Source organism: Poromitra crassiceps (assembly GCF_964638095.1).
Source record: "Poromitra crassiceps genome assembly, chromosome: 12".
Lineage (NCBI taxonomy): Eukaryota > Metazoa > Chordata > Actinopteri > Beryciformes > Melamphaidae > Poromitra > Poromitra crassiceps.
The window spans coordinates 29,121,818-29,146,313 of record NC_139632.1 but is presented as its reverse complement, the minus strand read 5'-3'; the positions used below and the strand labels follow the sequence as shown (position 1 = coordinate 29,146,313).

The following is a 24,496-nucleotide window of genomic DNA, read 5'->3' as shown; positions in this document are numbered from 1 at the left end:
ATCTGGCATTCAGTTGGCTCACAGGTGGCACGACAAATCCACTGCGACTGTTCCGGGGTGGTTTGGAGGACATGCAAACAAAGTTGACATTTGAAAGTTATCTCGCTTGTTTTCAACTCGAAGGGAGAAAAAGGCTTTTCTTGCAAAATGCCACGCCGGCTGAAAGTATGTTCATGTAGATGTGACAATAATAAATAAGTCGCTGTAAGAGTATCATGCTACACTTTTAGCTCACCGCGATATTGATTGTATCCTTGGCTGCACTGTTGCGATGCAAACTGAGTAGGCTCAGTCAATTCTTTCAACGCTGTATCAGCCTGATCCATCATCATCGTCATAGTGAAATTAATTATTATTATTTACCATCGTAATAGTAAACAAGTCGCTGGAAGAGTATCATGCTACCTGTACACTTTTAGCTCACCGCAATATCCATTCTTTCCTTGGCACCACTATTGCACCATGCAAACCCAGTGAGTCTATTGTTTTTCCCCAGCGATGTCTCAGGCTCCTGTTTCATTATTGCTCGAGTGGCTGAGAGTGGATCCAGTCTCTGACCTGAGGCAGACGATGGCGATGACCACGACTGACCTGAGGCAGACGATGGCGATGACCACGACTGACCTGAGGCAGACGATGGCGATGACCACGACTGACCTGAGACAGACGATGGCGATGACCACGACTGACCTGAGGCAGACGATGGCGATGACCACGACTGACCTGAGACAGACGATGGCGATGACCACGACTGCGATGATGAAGACCAAGCTGGCAGTGGCTGAGCCCACGATGAGGGGCAGCTGCTCCTGCAGAGACTTCTGCGGGTCAGCTGGAGGGGTCAGAGGTGAGGCAGAGGTTAGTCAAAGAGCTAAATACACCCCCCCCCCCACACTAGCCTCAACATAAGCACAGGCCTATGATGGCCTGTCTCACTCTCTACTCTGCTGTAGGTCTATGTATAGGTATGTAATTCCTCTCACGCCTACTCCAGGATTCTATGCTTACATAACTGGAATCATGCCCTTGTGTTCCTCGGGCTGTATCAAAGGGAATGCAAAGCATTCTGGGAGAGGTAAACACAGTTGGCTATAGTGCCATTTAGACTACTGGTTTTTTCCATACTTGTTTAATGATCAGTGTGACGTACAGCAAGACTGATGCTGATAGCCTGACCGATTTGAAATGAGACATTTCCACCAAATCGCAAGTCTATTTCCCCTACTAGGGTTTGAAAAATAGGCATAGTAGCTTCTAGCGCTATAAGCTTTTGAGCCTCTATTATGTCCATAGGCTTATGCACAGCACTATTATAGAGGCATTGCTGCTAAGCCATATCCTGATATATCCCTGGGTAATAAAATAGGTGTTGGATGTGTGACGTACTTTGCAGGTTGGTGCTGAAGTCGGCCGGGCTGCTGTAGCGGCCGTAGCCGGCCACCGTGCGGGCGCGCACCTGCACCACGTACGGCGTGCCCGACTTCAGACCCTCGATGCGGGCGGAGCTCCGCTGGGCGGTCATGGTGTGGGCGATGGCCTCGCCCTGGTCCTGCCGAGACAGAGATAACAGAGTTAAGGATCAGAAGAAATACCAAATAACAGCCCTCCTGCTCTCTCATTTTCTCAACCTGCCCCGACGACCGATCTAAGCATGCAGGCCAGGCGCGTGAAAGAGATATGGAGAGACAAAAGAGAGAGAGAGAGAGAGAGAGAGAGAGAGAGAGAGAGAGAGAGAGAGAGAGAGAGAGAGAGAGAGCGACTGGAGCCAGGGTGTTAATCTGACGAGAGAAGGACAAAACAACAAACAGAGCGGATATACACTGAGTGCCTTTGTCAAAGCTCTCCCCGAGGCAAAGCCAGTCACAGCTCTCTCTCTCTGGGCCTCTGGAAAAGACTGAAACTTTCAGACGGATGGATCGAGAGAGAGGGATGGAAGGAAGGAGAGAGGGAAGGAACTTCAAGGAAGGAAGGCAAAAGGATGAACAAAGTAAAGAAGGAGAACGCTGACAGTCTGTTCATCATCGTTTTCTCACATTCACAGACACACAGACGCCACAAGAGCCGGCGAAATGGGACGGAATTAGAGGCGTGGACTTGCGTGGCCGCTTACCTTCTCATGGTACTTAATCTCGTAATCCAGAATGATTCCGTTGGGCTTCTCCGGGGGCAGCCAGGACAGGCTCATGGTGCTCGACGAGGCCGCCATCAGGTGAACCGTGGGCACTGCAGACGGAGCTGCGCGGGTCAAACAGAAGAAGAGAGAAATCCGCTTTATGTGCCGTCTGCTGTGTTCCAAATCCTATGCCCTTTGTGCGTCCACACAAGCCCAAAGACAAAGTGTCAGACTCGGGCTTTGTGAGGAGCTTTGGCCAAGACTTGGTATGCAGAACCATTCCCCACTAACACACCAACTCTGCCTCCCAGAGTCCTTGGGGAGGGAAGGGGAATGTCTAATTCCCTTCTGACAAGAGACTCAAAATGCAAAACTGATGGCTTAGTCTCGGCTACACCCAGCTCCCTCTGCCACAAACACATCAACTAATGTAGGCAGTGGCACGCGCGCGTGTGTGTGTGTGTGTACACACACACACACACACATACACATACACACATACATACATACACACACACACACACACACACACACACACACACACACACACACACACACACACACACACACACACACACAGAAAGAGAGAGAGAGATTTAGACATTTCCAATGTTTTATTGCATGAACTTCTGCTGCACTTCTGCTCCGTCCCCAAGAGGAGGTGTTTAGAAAAGATATGTGTTTTACTCACAGTGCCAAAGTGTTTCACTTTAAGCTTCCAAGGCACAAGAAATGGCACACATTTAATGCTTTGTGTATAGACACACAAAGACGTGCCCTATAGGCCCTATATAGACTCATGTGTTGTGCATATAATGTACACACAATCACACATCACACACACACACACACACACACACACACACACACACACACATCACACACTCACACACATCACACACTCACACGTACACACAAACAATCACACTCACAGACAAACCTAAGACGCTGTCACCCCACCCACCAGAGCTTTTGGCGCTTTGTTCCTATGTGCCCATTAGCGGCAAAGTGCTGTCTGCCTCCCTGTCTCCCTGTCCTCCATTCTGAGTTCAGGCTTGTTCTGTACCTCTGACTCACTGGCTCTTCTCTCTCTCCTCCATGCTCTCTGTTTCATAACTCCAACTGTCTCTCGACAGGAGTGCCTCTTTTTCAACTTCTCTCCAAAAATAACCTTTCTCATGTCTTCCTGCGCTCAACACACAGTCCTTCTCCGACTACATCCCTTTCTTTACTGTCTCTTTACTGTCTTCTCCAGGTCTTCACTTTTCATCGTCTCTTTCTCACTGGTGCAGCCCGACGTCCCCTTTCTGGGTCGGGCCTCCCTCCCAATTCCTTCCTCCATCCTCTCCTCCATCTCCCGCTTTTTGTTAAAAGCTTTCTAATCCCCAGGTCCGGTTCTTTGATCCGTTCCCTTGTATTTCTTTTCTCCCTCAGCTGCTTGTCTTTGTGGTCAGACCTCCTCTCCCTTTCTCTCCCCTTCCTTCCCAAAGCCTCCCTCCGCTGCCCCATCCGTCCAGGCCCTCCTCACTCCCTCTCTCCCCCCTCAGAAGACAATGCTTCCTGGGCAGATCCCCTGGTCACTCCAGCCTGAGGGATTAGGGGCCCCTGCTCGGTACAAGGCCGTGGAGTAACCATGGAGGTGGCCCCCGGGGCTTATCGCTGCCCCACTATTTATTTTGGGTCTTAAAAGGTGAATGCGTGTGTAGGGATGGTCCTGGGACGACAGCGGGCCATAATCTGATCACACTGGATGCTCTCCTGCTCTCTATCTGCGCCTGGCTGACCTGGGGAACCCCAAGGACCCTAAAAAAGAAGGATAAGACATCACGTCACAGCGTTCGAATTTTGCATTGGGGCCAGACTTTGGGGCCAGTTCTATTGAAGTGAATGGGGTGGACACGGTAAGTCCCACCATCATACCTGTACCGTATCATACCGGCTTGCTTGAGATATATGCAGCTGCACAGAGAGAGGTTTGGAGACAAACAATAAGGAAAACATCCGTGCACATTTAGATTAAAAACAACAACAGCAACAACCTCGGTCGTCATCATTGTGTTTTCTTTAAATCCTTGGAGGCATTTTTCAATCAAAGGTAAAACGGCACAGATATGAATGTTTCTGTCCACCCCATTCACTTCAATAGAACTGGCCCCAAAGTCTGCAGTCCCAATGTAAATTCGAACGCTGTGACGTGAATGTTGTCTTATCCTTCTTTTTAGGGTCCTTGGGGCACCCGAGGATGGACAGTGGTCCCTGTGTCACCCCAACGCCCGACCCCTCGTAAAACAATGGGGCCTTTTCGAGCAGGAACACAAGGGGAGAGAGAGGTTAGACGCACAAGGCCGTGGAGGAGAGAGAGATGAGGGGGAGAGGTTAGACGCACAAGGCCGTGGAGGAGAGAGAGATGAGGGGGGTGGAGCAAGAGGTGGAAGGCTAATCCTTGGTGTTTGTCTGAGCCTGCCTGGAGAGTAAATTGAACGTAGTGACTAAACACAATCCAAAACATGGCTCCAAAACCCTGTGAGAAACTCAACACACCAACTGACGAGGGCCACGACGTGGAGTGAGCTCAACAGCTCTGATCCTCATTAAGGTCGTTTAAGGTAAACTCTGAGTCAAACTCAGCCCACTGAAAATACCAGCTTCCCCAAGATAATTAAAAATGAAACACACTCACTCATGCGCCAAAGGCAATATTATGTTGAACCTGGTATTAACCCTGATATTCAATTTACAGAATAAATCTCCTACAGCAAAAATAAATAAAAAATCACACATAACCTATTCTTATGACCTTAAATAATTCCACATTAGGCGAGCTTCAATCTTGTGTTAAAGAAACATGACATTGTGCTGCGTGCAGATTACAGATTGCTCGGCTTCGTTACTGTTGTTGCTGTGGGCTGGAGGAGTGCTGGGTCGGAAGCAGTGGGCAGCTAGAATACTGCCGCTCCAACACTTTGAATACGCGCTGCCTCGCTCCTGCTATTTGCAGTGCTGTTAGTACAGAGCCCAGCACACTGTGGGCGTGTGAAACAGGTCCCTTTCTCTGCTCATTCAGAACAAATGTCTTTCTTCTCAATCCCTCCTCAAAGGGGAATATATATAACATACTCCTACATGCATAAGAGATGGATCAATGCTTGTCATGGCCCGCACAATGTATTCGTCCACATTCTATTCTATCTTTCTTTAGCCATTGAAACTCGGCCATGGATACAATATTGACCTAAGGTAACCCCCCCCCCCAATTGTACTTGGCTAATTCCTCCTGCTGTCCTGGTCATTGCTCCACCCCCTCTGCTGATCCGGGGAGAGTTGTAGACTAGCACATGCTTCCTCCGATACATGTGCAGTCGCCAGCCGCTTCCTTTCACCTGATAACGAGGAGCTCCACCGGCAAGACGTAGTGTGTGGGAGGATCACACTATTTCCCCACAACACCCTTAATCTGGCTTCCCACCCGCAGACACGGCCAATTGTGCCTGTATGGACGTCCGACCAAGCCGGAGGCAACACGGAGGCTCGAACCTGCGACCCTTGTGTTTGTAGGCAGGAAATGAACCGCTGCACTACCCGGACGCCCTAACCTAAGCTAACTAAGCTAACCTAAGCTAGCACTTTCTGCTGCACCTACCGGCCTGATTGGTGGTGATGTTGACGGCGGAGAACTGCGGCGTGTAGGGGCTCTTGTTGGACACGCCGTTGACCGCCTGGATCTCGAAGCTGTACTGCGTGTGGGCCTGCAGGTTGCGCACGGCCACGCGGCGCTGGATCAGGCCCAGGTGGCGCGGCGAGATGTCCACGTTGTCGTCGCAGCGCGAGCACACGCCCCGCTCGGGCAGGCACTTCTTACAGATCACGTTGTAGAAGATGTCGTCGCGGCCGCCCGAGTCGCGCGGGTCGCTCCACTCCAGCACCAGAGAGGTCTCGTTCACGTTGGAGATGACACTGCGCGGCGCCGAGGGCACAGCTGTGGAGGGGAGGGGAGGGGAGGGGAGGGGAGGGGGAGGTGAGGAGAATGGGATTGGAAGCAGAATGACTTTACATGTAATCTCCACAGTGCAGACATTTGTCTTGGTGACAGACATACAGACAATCTACTGAGAGCATAGACAGTAAATATAGAGTCATACTGCATCGTGACACAACAGGGAGGTCACAGAGTGCAAGAAATACTTTAGATTCCATACGTTCAACACGCTGCAGCTCTGTAGCAAAGCATTTGTACTGCAGGCGGTTTGCAGTGTATTTCATTACAGGAATTATACTACAGCGCCAAACACGTCTTTGGTTTCTTATCACATTTCTTATTTATTTGCTATTCAACACAATCCATGACCCAGTAAATATGAGCCATCCCTTGTGCTGCGGTATTAGTCTATTTTTCATGCTGCAGCTCGAAGCCACATAAAAAGGGATTGTTGCAGGCAGCTCGAGGAAGAGGACAGGAGTTCAAATTAGAAGCATGCTCATTCCGCTGTATACTGTATGTGTTTTGTGTGCGTGTGTGTGTGTGTGTGTGTGTGTGTGTGTGTGTGTGTGGAAGATGCTGGGGGGGGGGGGGGGGGCAGGAGACGAGCGAGACAAAGTATTGGCAGAGCCCTGGCAAGTCTTATCCAATTAGTGGAGCCTTATCTCTCACTGCACTGTGGGAGAATCAAACAACCCCCCCGACGACAACAGAAAAAAAGACCTTCCTCTCTCCTCGCCAGTGAACGGATTAGTTCCTGAATATGTGCACTGCTTTGCTCTTAACTAAGGCACGACCACCAGAAAACCCTCCACTCTCTTGTCTCTAGAGAGACCGCGTGTCTCTGGGAGAGAGAGACTGCGTGTGTCTCTGGGAGAGAGAGACTGCGTGTCTCTGGGAGAGAGAGACTGCGTGGGGGTAAAGTCGACGGATAACGCTGTGGATAATGTTGGGAAAGCAAGCGGAACTGTTTGCCGTCCGTGCAGCGTGCTGGGAAACGGACTCCTCTGGCGGTGATAAACACTACCGAGAAGAAGAGAGGGGAGTTTGAAAGTTCTCAGCCAAGAATGAGGTTTTATGGCTACGGATACATTTCATTGTAAGAATCACAACATTATCTATAATAGTGTTTCACAAACATGTTGGAGGGGGGAGGGGGGAGAGGGGGGGAGGGGACAGTTGCCTTGTTGTCCATCATAATGGGAGCAGCAAATAATAGCATTGGCACCTTTCAGGACCACGTACATTATGACCGCCGCATAGAAATAGAGTCTGTCTACGTCCGATAACCACAGCGGGGCAGCTTGGCAGTAGGGACTGCCAGCGATACCCAGTCCTTAGAGATTTGCACATTGAAAAGAAGGGTCTTTGGACTTACTGGTGCAGGGGGAGTCCGGCGGGTCGGTGTCTGAGCGGTAGAAGCCGTTTCGACACGAGCAAATGCTGGCGGCTCCTGAGCTGGCCCGACTGTTGGCCGGGCAGGGCGAGCAGAAGCCCTCCCCCTGCTTGGACTTGAAGGTGCCAGGACTGCAAGCTGATGGCAAGAGACAGAGAGATGGAGGAAAGACAGTGTCAATATGAAATCAGTGGGTTAGGCTTAACGAGACAGACGGTGACCTAACATGCCAGTATACTGACATCAGTGGAACCAGCCAGTAACAGATGAAGCATTGTGTTCAAACATGTTATACATTAATTTGGCAGAAGACCATTTTTTCTTCATGTGCATTGCTAAATATTTACAAAGCACATAATTATGCTTGTAAAATGTGATGACTGTATTTGAGAAGAAAAGCTCTTACTTCAATCATAAAGACAATAGAGAGCTTTACTTCAATAATATTCCGCAATGTGTTTTACTTTCATGCATTCAATTATTTTAAATAAGCACACATTTTTGAATGAATCGCATTTTTCAAATGGCCAGTATCTCATTTTAGAATTAAATTGTTATTTTTACTCTTTTCATGTTTCCTGGGCTCTATTCTGCAAGAGTTGGAAACACATCAATTTCTTGACAATATTGGACAGTCTTATACTCATGTGTGTTCTGTTTTGCCTTGAGGCCTGTATTTGACAGCTCATTGGTAAAAATGACTGACAGCTAGGTCTCACTTTGTGGTGTTTGTGCGTGTGTGTGTGTGTGTGTGTGTGTGTGTGTGTGTGTGCGTGTGCGTGCGTGTGCGTGCGTGTGCGTGCGCGCGTGCGTGTTTGTGTGTGTGTGTGTGTGTGTGTGTGAGAGAGTGTGCGTGCGTGTATGTATGTGTGTGGGTGGGTGGGTGTTGTATTTGTTTTCGTCTTTCTATGGTTTACAGAGGATGTGCTCTCTGGGGAGGGACAGGGGGGTTGTCCCTCCCCAGAGAGCACATCCGCTGTAAACGGTAACCGACAGGAGAGGGGTTTTGCATAAAGGCCATGCTCACACAAACACTGTCAACAGAAATGACATACACACAACCCTCAGAGCAAAAACACACAACATACACACAACATACACAACATACACAACATACACACAACCCTCAGAGCAAAAACACACAACATACACAACATACACAACATACACAACATACACACAACCCTCAGAGCAAAAACACTGGCGTGCTGCTTTCATCTGAATTGGGTCTTTATATTTTGGTCTAATCAGAGAGGCAGTGATACCACATGCTGATGCTTACACCAACATGGGTGTACGCACGCACACACCTACAAACACACACACACACACGCACACACACGCACATTGCACACACACCTTCCTGGACTCAAAGCTAGTCACTTGCCAGTAATGCCCAATGCACTCAATGCTAAGAGGCTTTTCTCAAAAGTAAGTCTGCATCTCTCCTTCTTTCAGATCAATTCCATTTGCTGAAACTGACCCACAGAACAGCTTCGCCATACGAACCCTCTACATCAACCTGACTGCTCCTCCATTTAGGTGATGCCTAGTTAATCTGATGAAAACAATGCTGGCCTTTGTAAATGCCCTATCTGTGTTTATAGCAGTCTGTTTGGAGGTTTATAGCAGAGTCTGTTTGGAGGTTTATAACTGGTGATAAGCTTGTATCTGTGCAGGGGAGCCGTGACAGCGGCGGCACTGTGATGCGGAACACGTTGGCAGCTCGACTCCGTCTCTGTGATAAACTGTCTCGTTAAAAGATGAATGGCTTTGCCGCGGTGCTTAATAAAAAAAGATGAGAGCAGGTGAGTAGAGGCAAAGTTTACGGGGGCCAGTTGATTAGCCGACCCGCTAGCGCGTTCCCTCGTCAATGTCAAGGACGCACTGCTATGTTTGTCCCTCAGAATGACAATTAACCCCGCAGCTTCTCACTGTGTTTTCTCCCTCCCGAGGTGAGAGGTCCACGGTGGAGCGGTTCCCATTCCCATCACGTTTTCCTGCCTTTTTTTGAAAGTTCAATATTGGCACAAAGCTACATTAGTCGACTGCGGCGTGTACACGAGCACTCAGTGTGTTTGTTCTTCCACCATTAATCAGAGTCCACCACACCACCGCGGCCAACAGGAAGAGCGACCTGATAAACGGGTTTGAAATGACCTCGGGAGAATGGGTTCTCATGCAAGTTCATCCAAGTTCAGGTGAAGTGGCTAAAGCATTTTTCTCAAGTCTCGGGGGAGGGGGAGCAGGGCCGGCCCTGAGGGGGAGTATTGGTTTTTGAGCATGTTAGCCTCATGAAAGATGTTGATGGAGCATCCCCATTAAAAGAGGCAAGTTTCTTTTTTTCTCGGAAGGGTTGAAAGTGCTGATCGGGCGCTTCCAATGAGGTAAAGAAGGGGTCGCCCGCTTCCTCTCACCCGTCCCCCCCGCCCGTTTGAGGAATGACTACAGAACGAGGGAGGAGAGAAGGGGAGGGAGAAGTGGTAGTGGAGGAGGAGGAGTCATAGAAAATGCTAATCCTGTAGGCTTCTTTTTCCCCACAGCCCTGCTCTCTCTCTCTCCCCCCCCCCCTGCTCTCTCTCTCTCTCTTCCCCACCCCCCCTGCTCTCTCTCTCTCTCTCTTCCCCACCCCCCCTGCTCTTTCTCTCTCTCCTCCCCACCCCCCCCTGTCTCTCACCCTCTCATGCAGAACATAGGGCTTAAGGAACTGATTAGAATGTATTGCTGAAATTGGAAAGTGTGGAGCAAGAAGGAGAAAAAAAGTGAAGAATAGTGGGGGTGAAAAATGTGGAGCGGATAAACGCGCGGCGAGAGGAAAAAATGTCTGGTTGATTAATATTCATGCAGACGTCCTCACTGTAGCTCCGCTGGCGTATTAATGAGAGCAGAGGCCTTCAGATTAGAGAGAGGAGGAGGCGGAGCCAATGCAGAGAGAAATGGTGGCAGAGGAGGATGATACAGTTTGTAATGAGGAGAGCCAATAGGAGAAAGCGAGAGTCAGGAATGCACGGTATTGGATTTTTATGCCGATATTTTCCAACTCTTTTGGCTGATTGCCGATGTCAATACCGGTATATATGAAGAAAAAAAATCCACCTAATCAAGTCTCTCGTGTAATGGAATGAACACATTATTATGCCTACTCTTATCATGATGGCCCACTGGCAGGTGCAGACATAAATACAATGCAAAATAAAAAAACTATTTGAACTTAGGTCATGACGTCGAGCATTTAATCGAGCATTCAAGCATTTAAGCATAATGAAAGGCTCATGTGATGGGCCTGTCATATCAGCAGATTTCAGGCCGATGCTGAGATTTGATTGTAAAGCCGTTATCGGCCGATGATGTGCCGATATCATCGTGGATTCCTAAAGGATGACAGAGAAATGACAATGGAGTCAAATAGTGAGAGGAGAGTGGACCAGAGGAGAGTGGCATGAAGGAGCAGAGGAGAGGGGAGAAGAGGAGAGTGAACCAGAGGAGAGGAGAGAAGAGTGGAGTGGAGGAGCAGAGGAGAGGGGAGGAGAGGAGAGTGAACCAGAGGAGGGGAGAGAAGAGTGGAGTGGAGGAGCAGAGGAGAGGAGGAGAGGAGAGGAGAGGAGAGGAGAGGAGAGGAGAGGAGAGGAGAGTGAAGCAGAGCAGAGCAGAGGAGAGAGGTGTATCCCGTGTGGTTTCCTCTGTGAGGCTTGATTAGAGAGCATTTGATCAGGGCTCAATCGCCGGGGCTTTAACCTTGAGCTGCCAGGAACAAACAAATGACTTTTTAACCACACTCTGCATTACATTTACTGTGCTGCTCACCCCACACACACATACACACACACACGCGCACGCGCGCTAGCGCGCGCACGCACACGCACACGCACAGGCACACGCACACACTCTCTCTCTCTCTCTCTCTCTCTCTCTCTCTCTCTCTCTCTCTCTCTCTCTCTCTCTCTCTCTCTCTCTCTCTCTCTCTCTCTCTCTCTCTCTCTCTCTCTCTCTCTCTCTCTCTCTCTCTCTCTCTCTCTTTCCTCCTAAGGGTGGGCACACATTCAATATCCAGGGTCTGCCAGAAGCTGGCAACGCAAAGATCCGCCCCTGCCCTCCCCCATGTCATGTGATCATCAATATGGACACCTTACAGAAGCTTCTCTCTCTGCTTTAAGGAGAACATTCATGATTCCTCTCTTCAACCTGCGCACAAATAACACCACTTTCCACTTTCAAATGGCATGCAGTGAAAACAGCAGGCGGGAGCGCTGTAACCAGTAAGTAGCAGACCAGGAAGTAGCGTGACATTGAAATAAGCCAGAAAAACACCCCCCTTTCACGCCGGGTGAGCGCATGTTCCTGTCCCGGTGTGTCCAAAGCCTACATTTCAACCATAAGTCGCATTTAACATTTTTGTTATTTAAGCCTAACCAAACCATAACCCTAACCCTAACAATAACCCATAACCAAAGCCATAACCCTAACCATAACCAAGTTGTTTTACTTGCCTTAACATAACAAAGTTGTTTTAGCTGCAGCCTAGCTGCATAGCCTGCATAGCTTATAAGACTTTGACTTTGGCGTGCACATTGCACATATTTTCAAAGTGGAAACATGTGTTACAGTACCATGGGGTGAGACAACACACAGAGGCATTACAATCAACCCTGCTGATCGATAACGCCGGCAGCTCCCGTCTCTCATTTTGCTGTCTCTCCATTTGACCTATGAACCCTAGGTCTAACTCTGCACCCCCTCCCTTTCAACTCTCTCTCTCTCCTTCACACACACAGACACACACACACACACACACACACACACACACACACACACACAGAGACACACTTCCCCCTCCAATCCTCCCCTCCTCGTCATCTCTCCCTCCCCTCGTTGTCACTTGCACTCCATTTCAGCGGAGGCCCTGCTGTTTTAATTGACCTTGGTGTGCACCTCTGTGAACCCGTCATGTTCTCCATCAGACCTGCTCTCCTCTCAGGGCAGGCAGCTCTCACACGCTGCCTGCCTGCCTGCCTGCCTGCCTGCCTGCCTGCCTGACTGCCTGCCTGCCTGCCTGCCTGCCTGCCTGACAGCCTCCTCTGCATTTACCTGCATTTATCAAGCAGGTGGGGGCTGGCGGGCCACCATGAGGTCAGAGTAATGAACAGTGTGCTGACAGTGTGTGTGCTATGCTGCCCTGCGGCCCCTGGATCAATGTGTCGTTGAAAACAAGGCAACAAAATGGCCGACGGTAATGTGTGGCAGCCAAGCAATCTAGCGGTGAGAGAGATTGTTCTGTAACCAAAATGATACCGGTTCAATCTCCACAATAGCAATTGTGTGTCAGATGAAGTGTCCTTGAGCAAGACACTGAGCCCAAACCGCTTACTCATTGTATTTCACTCTGTGTAAGAGCATTGGTAATGTGCCTAAAATGTAAATGTAATTTTTCTTAACGTTAATAATAATGTGATACATCATTGATCCCCCCCGGGGAAATTCTCTTTTCGCTGGCCGCAGCCCCCCCCCCCCCCCCTTCCCCACACCACCTTTCAAGGAGGTCAGAGCCCAGTGTTGGCAACAGAACAGCTCTGTGGGAGTTGGTTCATTGACTTGCTAAAGGTCAGCTCAGCAGGGCGAATGCTTGCCGACATACAGGGGTTGAACATCCGTTAACTGGTTGAAGGACGTGTCATGAGGGAGGGGGGTGGGCGTTATGGCCCTAAAATAATATCACTGTATTTCAGGGTATTTCTGTGATAACAATATTCTGGACCATATGACTATGATATTCTTAAACATATTTTAATTTCAAGAACAGACAATTGCAACAAAGTAAGTGTTACAGTTTTATATGTCAGCATAAACGTAACAGTTTTCCTTCAAATATTCAAATATGCCTTCAAATATTACCGTGGTTTTTCATACAGCCTCTTTTGTAACCAAACCACTTCCATCATAACATTTCTGAAGCCACTCCCCTTTTTGGAATTTGTGTGGAGCCGCTTTCTGTTATGCTTGTTGTTGCTGTGCGTAATGATGTCACACCGTTACGCAGCGTAACAGTGTGACATCATTACATCAACAAGTCGGAATATTGCCATTATCACAACATCACGATATGAATTTTTGACGATATGAATATGAGCTGTAACGATTATATCGATAATGATATGGCACACCCCTACATCTCACCGTACAGGCAACTTGCCTCCCAAAAATTGAGTGACACAATTCTGGATTCAATGTCTACTGTGAAAAGACTCACCTTGACACTGGGTGTCCTTCATGGCCGGTTCAAATCCAGACGAGCAGGTGCAGGAGCCCACGGGGACCATCCACTCGCCGTCCCCGTTGCAGTAAAGCTTGAGAGGCACGGACACCTCCAGGGCGTTGGGGACGCAGGTCCCCGGCGCGATGACCAAAGACGTGGCCTCGGCCCCGGTCGCCGTCTCGGGGAAGACAGCGAAGTTAGCGATGCTGGTGGAGCACTTCTTATAGAAGACCCTCACTGAGATGAGCGACATGCAAGCACCCAGGTCCTGGAAGGCTAAGTAGAACCCGGCTTTGGACAGTGGGCCGAAACTCCGGACTTTTGTGTTTACCCGCCCGGACTCGAGCATGGAGAAGCTCTCGTCGGGGGCGATGGTGTCCACCTTGACGTAAGGATTCTCCATCCAGAAAGGGCTGGTGGCCGTGGCCGAGTCCGAGTCAGACTCGTAGTAGAAGAGGTTGAAGGTCTCCTTGCAAGAGCCGGGGATGTTGGGGATGCTGTTGCAGTCGCGCACGGTGAATTTCATCTCCACGTACACGCGCAGCACATCCTTGCGTGGAATGAAGTCGCTGCGTAGCCAGTTATTCTGGTTGACCTCGCGCACGTTGCAAACTTGGTACGTCCGGATGGGGTTCATGGCGTCATCGTAGCCGCTCACCTCTTCCCACTGCAAAGAGAGGAGAACAGAGTTAGATCCATGTTTAACAAATGGGGGTATGCGTACCCCTAGGGGTACATGGAGGTACTACAGGGGGGTACTTAAGAGAAAGGGGGAAAATGTAAAAATGTTCAAATAAATCATGAAAATGAATGAAATGTTCAAATAAATCTGCTCAGGAGGCAGTTTTCTCTTGCAGTTTTCTAAGCAAATTGTTGGTTTGGGTAAAGGGGGTACTGAAGCCAAAAGAAGTTTTAGAACCATACAGCTTTATTTCTGTCTCATACACAGATTTACAAAATGTCCATTCCCACATCTCGGTCCACCTGCAATTATAATTTGGGGAAAGAATGAGAAGAATAACGGGGATGTTAGGACAGAGCGAGATAGAAGCAGGGGGAAATGACATTTTTTTTTAAAGCTTTTTTTGGCCTTTTCATTTACGTCCCAGCCGTTTCCCCTCGCCTTCGCCACGCCAGGCATTCCATCTCTGGTTACTGTGGCGAGGAGCCAGGCGACGAGGACGGGAAATTCATCACAATTACGCCAAACTGTCAGCCCCCCCGCCGCAGAGCCACCACAGCATGTTTAGCTCATATCTGTTTGGAAGCAGCAGCCACATCGCTTCACAACCAATTAAACGCTGCAATTACCCAGCAATGATCACATTGTCCCCTAATACAGTCGGGAAGAACCTTCACCTTCACGCCCTCTCTTTTGACTCTCGTTTACATCTCGCAATGCTACAGTACCACAGCACCCAGGGGGTGAATTATACCAGGGATAAAATGGGATTTAATTTTCTAAACTTTGATTACCAGCTTCATTAAATGAGCGCAAGCAAACTAGACTATGCAAGCTTTGGAACGAGACGCTGTAATCAAATGCCTTTTTCAATCTCCAATGAGGACATTACAATTAAATCAATTGACTTCACATAGGGATTCCTACTGTGTGTGTGTGTGTGTGTGGGGGGGGGGGGGGGTCTGTAGAATTCTTTCCACAGCAAAATACCACATGTATATTTTCTCTAAAGCTCTTAGCAACTGATGATAAGTGGTCAGGTAGGGTAGGTTGTTTTGATCAGGGTCACTATAAAAGGAGACATGGCTCAAACTATGAGATTGAACCCGTGACCTTTCGGTTACATAATAGTCTCTCAAATCACCCTGCCACCTCCTAAGACTAAGACACTGAGGCACATCTATAAATCACCCTGCCACCTCCTAAGACTAAGACACTGAGGCACATCTCTAATATAATGAAGTGGCTATGGGTGCACTGTGGGGACAGAAGTTTGCCTCGGAACATTTGACCGTCTCCAAACTGCGACGAGAAGGCACCGATTTGTTGTGTGGAGGAGGTTGCTTCCATCTGAGCTCTGAGCATCTTAATTAAGGCTGTGATATGGATGTGGCCGAGACAAGGCTATTCATCTAAGACCCTGGAGGCCTTGAGAGAGAGAGAGAGAGAGAGAGAGAGAGAGAGAGAGAGAGAGAGACGGAGGAGCTCGGCCGTGGCATTAAAACGATGGAGCGATGAGAGAGCGAGCGGGAGAAAGCCAGCAGAGGGAATCGATAATCACCAGCCGGGTCAATGGGACGGCTAAAAGCATGAAGTGTCAATGGGTATTTAGTTCAGCGTAATAAATCACCCGCTGCAAGAGAACCATACAGCCCAGTGTGCGTATGTGTGTGTTTGAAAATGTGTTTCTCCAAAGTGTGCTTGTTTAGCTTGTTCTGATTGTGTGTGTGTGTGTGTGTGTGTGTGTGTGTGTGTGTGTGTGTGTGTGTGTGTGTGTGTGTGTGTGTGTGTGTGTGTGTGTGTGTGTGTGTGTGTGTGTGTGTGTGCGCAGAGAGAGAGAGAGGTCATCCTCACAAGACACACACCGGGGTCAGACACTTGGGGCAAGCCTGCTTACCAAACCTGAATGAATTAAGTAGGTCATGTGAAAGAGGGTCAAGTTTCTTGGCGACAAGATGAATCGTTATGCGAGAATTCCACTCCATTTTGCCTTTGTCCTTTCCAATTAAAATTCTGGATTTTACTTTCAAATGAAAGTGGACCTCAGAGCACACAAGTCAAAGGTAGGAAAAGTGCTATTTATAACCTTCAAATTGGGACTTTTTCACATCTGACCTCTGTGAGAATTTAGACAGATATGTGCCGTCTAGGATTAGTTTTAAATGTTAGTTGCATTGCTAGCTCCAACAAGGCTAAGTGCTAGCAATTAGTGTGTGGGTTTTTCAGCGAGTTCTAGCTTCTCAAGGCTAATTCTGAAAACATTTTAGCTTGTTCAACATGTTTTAGCCTGCTGTGGACACATACATGTCTGTAAGGCAGACTCGTAGTAATACGTTAACAACAGTTATTATCTCGACAGGCTAACTAGCTAGCTATCTTGTTATCGGCGTATGGTTATAATGGAAAGCCCTGAGGGCTTCATTCCAGGCCGAAGGAGAGCTAACCCCTACTGAAGATGGAATTCCCCCTTACCACCCATCTGTTTTGGGGGATAAATGACAGCGTGCACGCACGCACACGCACACACACACACACACACACACACACACACACACACACACACACACACACACACACACAGATAGTGAAAATGGGAAATCCAGACACCAACACACAGACATGAAGAAATAAGATAGGAGGCACAGGCACATGTACACACACACACATACACACACACACTGACACACACACAAACACACAAACACACACACACGTGCGCATGTGTACATGCTAATACAGGGAGACAGCGATACGGAGAATGAGAAATCCAGATGCCAACATGCGGACAAACAGAAGTGAAAGCAGACAAAAGACAACATGCCAACATCTAAAAAACCACGCATGTTAGGGGTGATCCAGATTAGTGGACAATATGATGATTCATTCCAAGGAGCAGCAGTCGAATTGTCGCAAAATGTAGTTATAAAACATTCCATCATTCCATTCCGGCAATAATGGGAGTACTAATTGAATGTCTTATTTTACATATAATTGCTTGGTTTCTCCTAATAAATCATAGCCTATTTTGGTATCAATATTAGCTTAGTAATACCGTAAAACTTAAATCAAAAGCCAGTCCCAAAGCACTGTCACAAATGCATTGCATATGTGAAACTAGGAACCTGGTGTGAAGACGCTGCCTTGCCGATATAGATTTACACATACACATACTAACGGTGTTCACACCTGACATTTGCACCACCAAGACTTAGATAGTAGCCTACAGTAGATATCTGTTGTCTCTGTCGGGACTTGTCTCCAGTGGACACAGCAGTGAGGTGTCCTCTGTCTGTCTGTCTCTCTCAGTCTGTGGTCTGATCCATAGAGGACGTGCTGTGCAGCTCTGAGCTAACAGCTTCATGCACAGAGTGAGAGGGTGGAGATGAAGTGGCCTCTTCTCCACAAACAACAAGACAGTGACTCAGGCTGGACAGAGTGTGTGAGTGGCTCTATTCTTCTTTGATGTTTGAGGATTTTTCTTTCATTTTCATCCTTTCTGTCTCTCTGTCTGTATGTTCATTTCTCTGGACTCCACTTGTCTGCCCCCCATCCCCCCCCCCCCCCCTCAGTAGGCATGCGTTGCTTTGTTTGCCCTCTCAGCCACTGTATGGCCTCCTCTTAAACACTCGTCAGCCCCGTAACAGAAACAGGCTGCGTCCATCTCGTCGAGAGACGGCGAAAGCAGACAAATAAGCAGTAAGAGTGAGTCGTGCATAAATAAAGACAAGTGCTTTTTTTTTTTAGCACGAGCGAAGGATGAAAGAGGGGAATAGTGGGAGGAGAAGAGAAGATAACTCAGGGACGATCAGGCACCATCTGTGGTGCATTCCGCCGCCAGACAAAACAAAAAACGAGAGGGGGGGATTCATCTTGGTGCGAACAACAGAATGGAACGAGCCCTTTTTGCTTTGTGATGGGGAAAATGTGGAGCGCTCTCCACTGTATGTATGTCTGCTGAAAAGCAGCATCTGCTGCGGGTTTGCTCGTGAAGAAGAAAGAGGGAGGCGTTGTTTAGTGTCGGTGCCATCCTTCGTCGGACGGGTGGGAGCAGTGCTGCTGCATAGTAGCTTTATGAGGGGGAGGAGAGAGGGAGGGAGGGAGGGAGAGAGAGAGAGGGAGAGAGACAAAGAGGGAGGGAGAGAGGGAGAGAGGGAGAGAGAGAGGGAGGGAGGGAGGGAGAGAGGGAGGGAGAGAGACAAAGAGGGAGGGAGAGAGGGAGAGAGAGAGAGGGAGAGAGACAAAGAGGGAGGGAGAGAGGGAGAGAGGGAGGGAGGGAGAGAGGGAGGGAGGGAGAGAGGGAGGGAGAGAGGGAGGGAGGGAGAGGGAGAGAGGGAGGGAGGGAGAGAGGGAGGGAGGGAGAGGGAGAGAGGGAGAGGGAGAGAGGGAGGGAGAGGAAGATGGACGGATGGGAGGAGGGAGGGAGGAAGGGGCACAAAAGGGGTGTGTGGGGGGAAGTCGTCCTGGTGATTGTTGCAGCTGAGGTGGCCAGTGTGTCTGCCTTCATTAGTGCTTAGTTACTCGGAAGTAAAGTAGGGAGGGAGAAGCAGGGTGGGCTACTTCCAACAGCTGGGGTGGCATGGCTGTGAGCGGGGGGAGGGGGGGGGAGAAGAGAAGGGGGCCCAAACCTCAAAAGACAAGGGCCAAGTCAGAGCGCCACACAAAGGCGAGGGGAGGCGCCTGGCGGTCTTTGAAGTAGCCGTGGAGGGGTCGACACTCTTTAGCCCATTGTGGAGACCACATGGGAAAGCCGGGCGAGGCTGTCACTGGCACTTTGTGCGTGGGAGATTTGGACGCCCGGACGTGCAACAGGTCAACGGCAGGAGATATTTCACCGTCTTCGGGGGGGTTCCTTCAGTCTTCGGGGGGGTTCCTTCAGCAGGAAACTGTCGTTTTTCAAAATGTTTTCAGTGCAGTGAGGCGAGGGGAAGGGAACATCTGCCGACTGGGCGGGTCGGTGAAATCAGATCTCAGTGTATCTCTTTCTGCTGGCTAAAAAGCGCATCCTGTGGCACGCTCATGCATATCCTGTCGAGGGAGTCGCTGGTGAGCTTGTACAGGAATATGTGATTGCAAATAGGCGTGTAAACATTATGTGCAGACACGCGCACAGAGACACAACACAGAGACACACACAGAGACACAACACAGACACGCGCACAGAGACACAACACAGAGACACACACACACACACACACACACACACACACACACACACAGACACACACGTGCACAGAGAAACAACACAGAGACAGAACACAGAGACACGCGCACAGAGACACAACACAGAAAGCAAATACAGAATGCACTCCCACACATACAAACCAGGAAAGTGTGGACTGACTCCATGCAAATCCATCAACATGCAAATATTAACGTCACATTTCAATTAATAGGGAAAACTTGCAATAATAGGGGAGGCACACATCTGCTTATATATTCATTTACTTATACACACAATCATATAATGTATATCTTCTCTCTCTCGCCATCTTACTCTCATGAACGCACACACACACAGTCACACACGCACAGACACACACACACACAGTCACACAGTCACACACACACACACACACACACACACACACACACACACACGCACAGACACACACACACACACACAGTCACACACACACACACACACACACACACACACACACACACCAGAGATGCTCACAAGTCATTTTTGCAAGTCAAGTCTGAAGGAGATGAGCGTTCTATCATCTGCTGCATGCCACCTTAGAACACTGCAGAGCTCAAACTAAGGAATTCAAAGCCTGTACTGTATTACTCCTTTATTAGGATACAGTATCAGCATTGATGATATTATTATTAGTAGAGATGTTCTTAATGTTAATGTACCAACAAAATTAAGGGAAAAAAAAGTCCCAAATCTCCAGTCCGAGTCTCAAGTCTTTTGAGCCTCAAGTCAAGTCTCAAGTCACTGTGTGTGCGACTCAAGTCCAAGTCGCAAGTCCCAAGTCCCCATCTCTGCAATATGAGTATAATATGAGTATACTGTACAGCAATAGCACACTCACCCCGGTCTCAGGTTGTGCTGTCCAGGCTAATTCTGTGGTGGCCCACTTGGTGTCCATCAACGTCTCTGTAAACAGAAGTAGAGAGAAAACAAGCAGGTCAGACAACAAACTGACAGATCAATAACACTTTCAATGCTTTTACAACATCGTCATAAAACGTCATCTCTAATGATCTGCGGAAGTAGAGGCTCTGACCAAAGAGTACGCTGCACTCCAGATAAGCGGCTGAAGGCTGCCAGGGGAATAACTCATTGACAGAAAAGGCGCCATAAGGAGACTTGACATTCAATTAGACGCGAGATGGAAGTATGTGCGAGTGTGTGTGAGAGAGAGAGAGAGAGAGAGAGAGAGATAGGCCGACACAGTGAGAAAGCGAGACACCCAGAGATCTAGGTGGGTGATCTGCGAGCTATTGTGTGACACTTTATTGCGGCTCCTCGTCTAGCTAATTAGTTTTAATGAGACGTTTGCTTTTTTACAGGGAGAGGAAACAATGACGAGTCTCGCTGCATGAGAAACTGCTCCGCTTCACACAGGGCAATGCAACACATACACACACAGGCACGCACACACACACACACAGGCACAAACACACGCGTGCACATGCACACACACGCACGCACGCACGCACGCACACACACACACACACACACACACACACACACACACACACACACACACACACACACACACACACACACACACACACACACACACACACACACGTAGCGGGTAACAGGTTGTAAAATGTCAGAAGATATATAGCCCAGCAGAAGGTTTGGATTGGAGGGAGGGGGGTGGAGTCATAAAGTTAGGTGGGACAAAAGAAGCGCTCCTTGACCAGAACAGAGGTCAATACACTTCAATTGGACTCGCTTTTTTGCCTCTTTCTCTCAACACACACACACACACTTCAGTTTACCTTACTTTTACTGTTTGTCAACACACACACACACACTCGCACACACACACACACACACACAGACACGCACGCACACAATGGTAGACAGGGCTGCTTTGTAACGGCAGAGACACCAGGGGTGTTTCTGAGTGGCACTGGCCCCCCCTGGAATCTAATTGGCCACCCGAGGTGCCACCCCAAAAACCTGGGGGTGCTGGCATCTGTGGCCAACACACTGTCTTTCAGAGGCTGTAGCGGGCTCATTTTTAAAGCTACAGTGAAGGTCCTGATATCATATTCAACTAGAAGAGCTAAGGCATCCATTGCTACCAACCATGTTATTCTAACATGGTTGGTAAATAAATGCCGCACTCAGTGCCACCCTTGCTTGAGTCTGTGCCCCACCTGGGCCACCCCAGTCAAAATGGTGTGCACACGCCACTGAGAGACACTGGCTTTGTAACGGCAGAGACACTGGCTTTGTAACAGCAGAGACACTGGCTTTGTAACGGCAGAGACACTGGCTTTGTGATGGCAGAGACACTGGCTTTGTAATGGCAGAGACACTGGCTTTGTAACGGGAGAGACACTGGCTTTGTGACAGCAGATACACTGGCTTTGTAACGGCAGACACACTGGCTTTGTAACAGCAGAGACACTGGCTTTGTAACGGCAGAGACACTGGCTTTGTAACGGCAGAGACACTGGCTTTGTAACGGCAGAGACACTGGCTTTGTAACGGCAGAGACACTGGCTTTGTAACGGCAGAGACACTGGCTTTGTAACAGCAGAGACACTGGCTTTGTAACGGCAGAGACACTGGCTTTGTAACAGCAGAGACACTGGCTTTGTAACGGCAGACACACTGGCTTTGTGACAGCAGAGACACTGGCTTTGAAACGGCAGAGACACTGGCTTTGTGACAGGAGAGAAGGAAGACTATAAATGTGGAGTCTTTTACTAGCCTGCGCTCACGGCACGGTATGCAGCCACCGTCATTATCTCAACCGCTGTGCTCGTTCTACACGATGGTAAAAGATGATCAAACGCGTGGCTGCCAAAAAGTGAGCTGCACTGTCCGCGGTCACGGGAGGAAGTGTGAGATGTTCCAGCTTTTTCCTGCTTCTCCCTTTCTTTGTGTGTGGATAAACCGGCGACTTTGCAAAGTCTCTCGAGCAAACGCGCCACCCTGCCACCATGTCTTGCTCTCTCGCTGTTTCTCACGTCTCCCTCTTTCTTCTTCGCGGAGTAGTTTCTTCCCCGGGTGAGCTGACAGGGAATGGGAAATGGGGGGGGGGCAAAATAAAAGCACATCAGTGCAGCGTTCCACCATCTCTCGGAATACCTGCTGCCACCGCGGCCGCGTCGGGAGGGAACGCCGAGGCTGACACCCTCCAACGCAGACACATGTGAACTCAAAGACCTCTTGTGTGAATCATGACTAGCTTTGTAGAGCCTGTGCATGTGCCTACAGCTGGGAATTCCCACTGAATTCCTCCCCACACACACACACACACACACACACACACACACACACACACCCATATACACCCACGCCTCTTTGAGTGACAGTGCCTCCCGACATGTGTATGTGCCCGTCCCCATTACGCCAGTGAGAAAATGTGAGTTGGAAGGAGCTCCAGCCAAAGACAGATCTCCTCTTTCTTGCGTAAAACACATCAGAATCAGAATGGAGTTTCAGATGTAGCTCTGGCTCGCTCGCCTCGGGTGAAATGGACTGGAAGCTTTGCCGTGAGCCAGTTCACAGCGCTGTAAAACAAACCCTTTCTCTCTGGGGTGTGTGAGTGAGCTACGCTGCAGACTGCCTACCCACAATGACACACACTTTTCCATCTTTCATGTCACATTCCATCACATACTCCCTTTTTTTTTTCCCTTCTCTCATTTTCTCCCCGAGTGTACTTGGCCAATGCCCCCTGCTGTCCGGGCGTTGCTCCACCCCCTCCATCTCTCCATACAGTCTGCCTCCATCTCTCCATACAGTCTGCCTCCATCTCTTCATACAGTCTACCTCCATCTCTCCATACAGTCTGCCTCCATCTCTTCATACAGTCTGCCTCCATCTCTCCATACAGTCTGCCTCCATCTCTCCATACAGTCTGCCTCCATCTCTTCATACAGTCTACCTCCATCTCTCCATACAGTCTACCTCCATCTCTCCATACAGTCTGCCTCCATCTCTCCATACAGTCTGCCTCCATCTCTTCATACAGTCTACCTCCATCTCTCCATACAGTCTGCCTCCATCTCTCCATACAGTCTGCCTCCATCTCTTCATACAGTCTGCCTCCATCTCTCCATACAGTCTACCTCCATCTCTCCATACAGTCTGCCTCCATCTCTCCATACAGTCTGCCTCCATCTCTTCATACAGTCTACCTCCATCTCTCCATACAGTCTACCTCCAGCTCTCCATACAGTCTGCCTCCATCTCTCCATACAGTCTACCTCCATCTCTTCATACAGTCTGCCTCCATCTCTTCATACAGTCTGCCTCCATCTCTTCATACAGTCTACCTCCATCTCTCCATACAGTCTGCCTCCATCTCTCCATACAGTCTACCTCCATCTCTCCATACAGTCTGCCTCCATCTCTCCATACAGTCTGCCTCCATCTCTTCATACAGTCTACCTCCAGCTCTCCATACAGTCTGCCTCCATCTCTCCATACAGTCTACCTCCAGCTCTCCATACAGTCTGCCTCCATCTCTCCATACAGTCTGCCTCCATCTCTCCATACAGTCTGCCTCCATCTCTCCATACAGTCTACCTCCATCTCTCCATACAGTCTGCCTCCATCTCTCCATACAGTCTGCCTCCATCTCTTCATACAGTCTACCTCCATCTATCCATACAGTCTGCCTCCATCTCTCCATACAGTCTGCCTCCAGCTCTCCATACAGTCTACCTCCATCTCTTCATACAGTCTGCCTCCATCTCTTCATACAGTCTACCTCCATCTCTCCATACAGTCTGCCTCCAGCTCTTCATACAGTCTGCCTCCAGCTCTTCATACAGTCTGCCTCCAGCTCTCCATACAGTCTGCCTCCATCTCTCCATACAGTCTGCCTCCATCTCTCCATACAGTCTGCCTCCATCTCTCCATACAGTCTGCC

The 24,496-nt window shown here is 49.1% G+C and overlaps 1 protein-coding gene across 4 annotated transcripts in view; it reads right to left on the bottom strand.

Moving 5' to 3' along the window:
* ephb3b (eph receptor B3b) overlaps positions 1 to 24,496 on the bottom strand; it is a 93,841-nt gene that overhangs the window by 24,929 nt on the left and 44,416 nt on the right. For all 4 annotated transcript variants that reach the window (XM_083647455.1, XM_083647457.1, XM_083647456.1 and 1 more), the window contains exons 2-8: positions 20,459 to 20,523; positions 13,730 to 14,402; positions 7,468 to 7,623; positions 5,754 to 6,089; positions 2,111 to 2,235; positions 1,387 to 1,549; positions 724 to 832 (exon numbers count right to left, since the gene is read on the bottom strand). In XM_083647455.1, the coding sequence (XP_083503581.1) occupies positions 724 to 832; positions 1,387 to 1,549; positions 2,111 to 2,235; positions 5,754 to 6,089; positions 7,468 to 7,623; positions 13,730 to 14,402; positions 20,459 to 20,523 (1,627 nt within the window). The remainder of the gene's footprint in view (positions 1 to 723; positions 833 to 1,386; positions 1,550 to 2,110; positions 2,236 to 5,753; positions 6,090 to 7,467; positions 7,624 to 13,729; positions 14,403 to 20,458; positions 20,524 to 24,496) is intronic.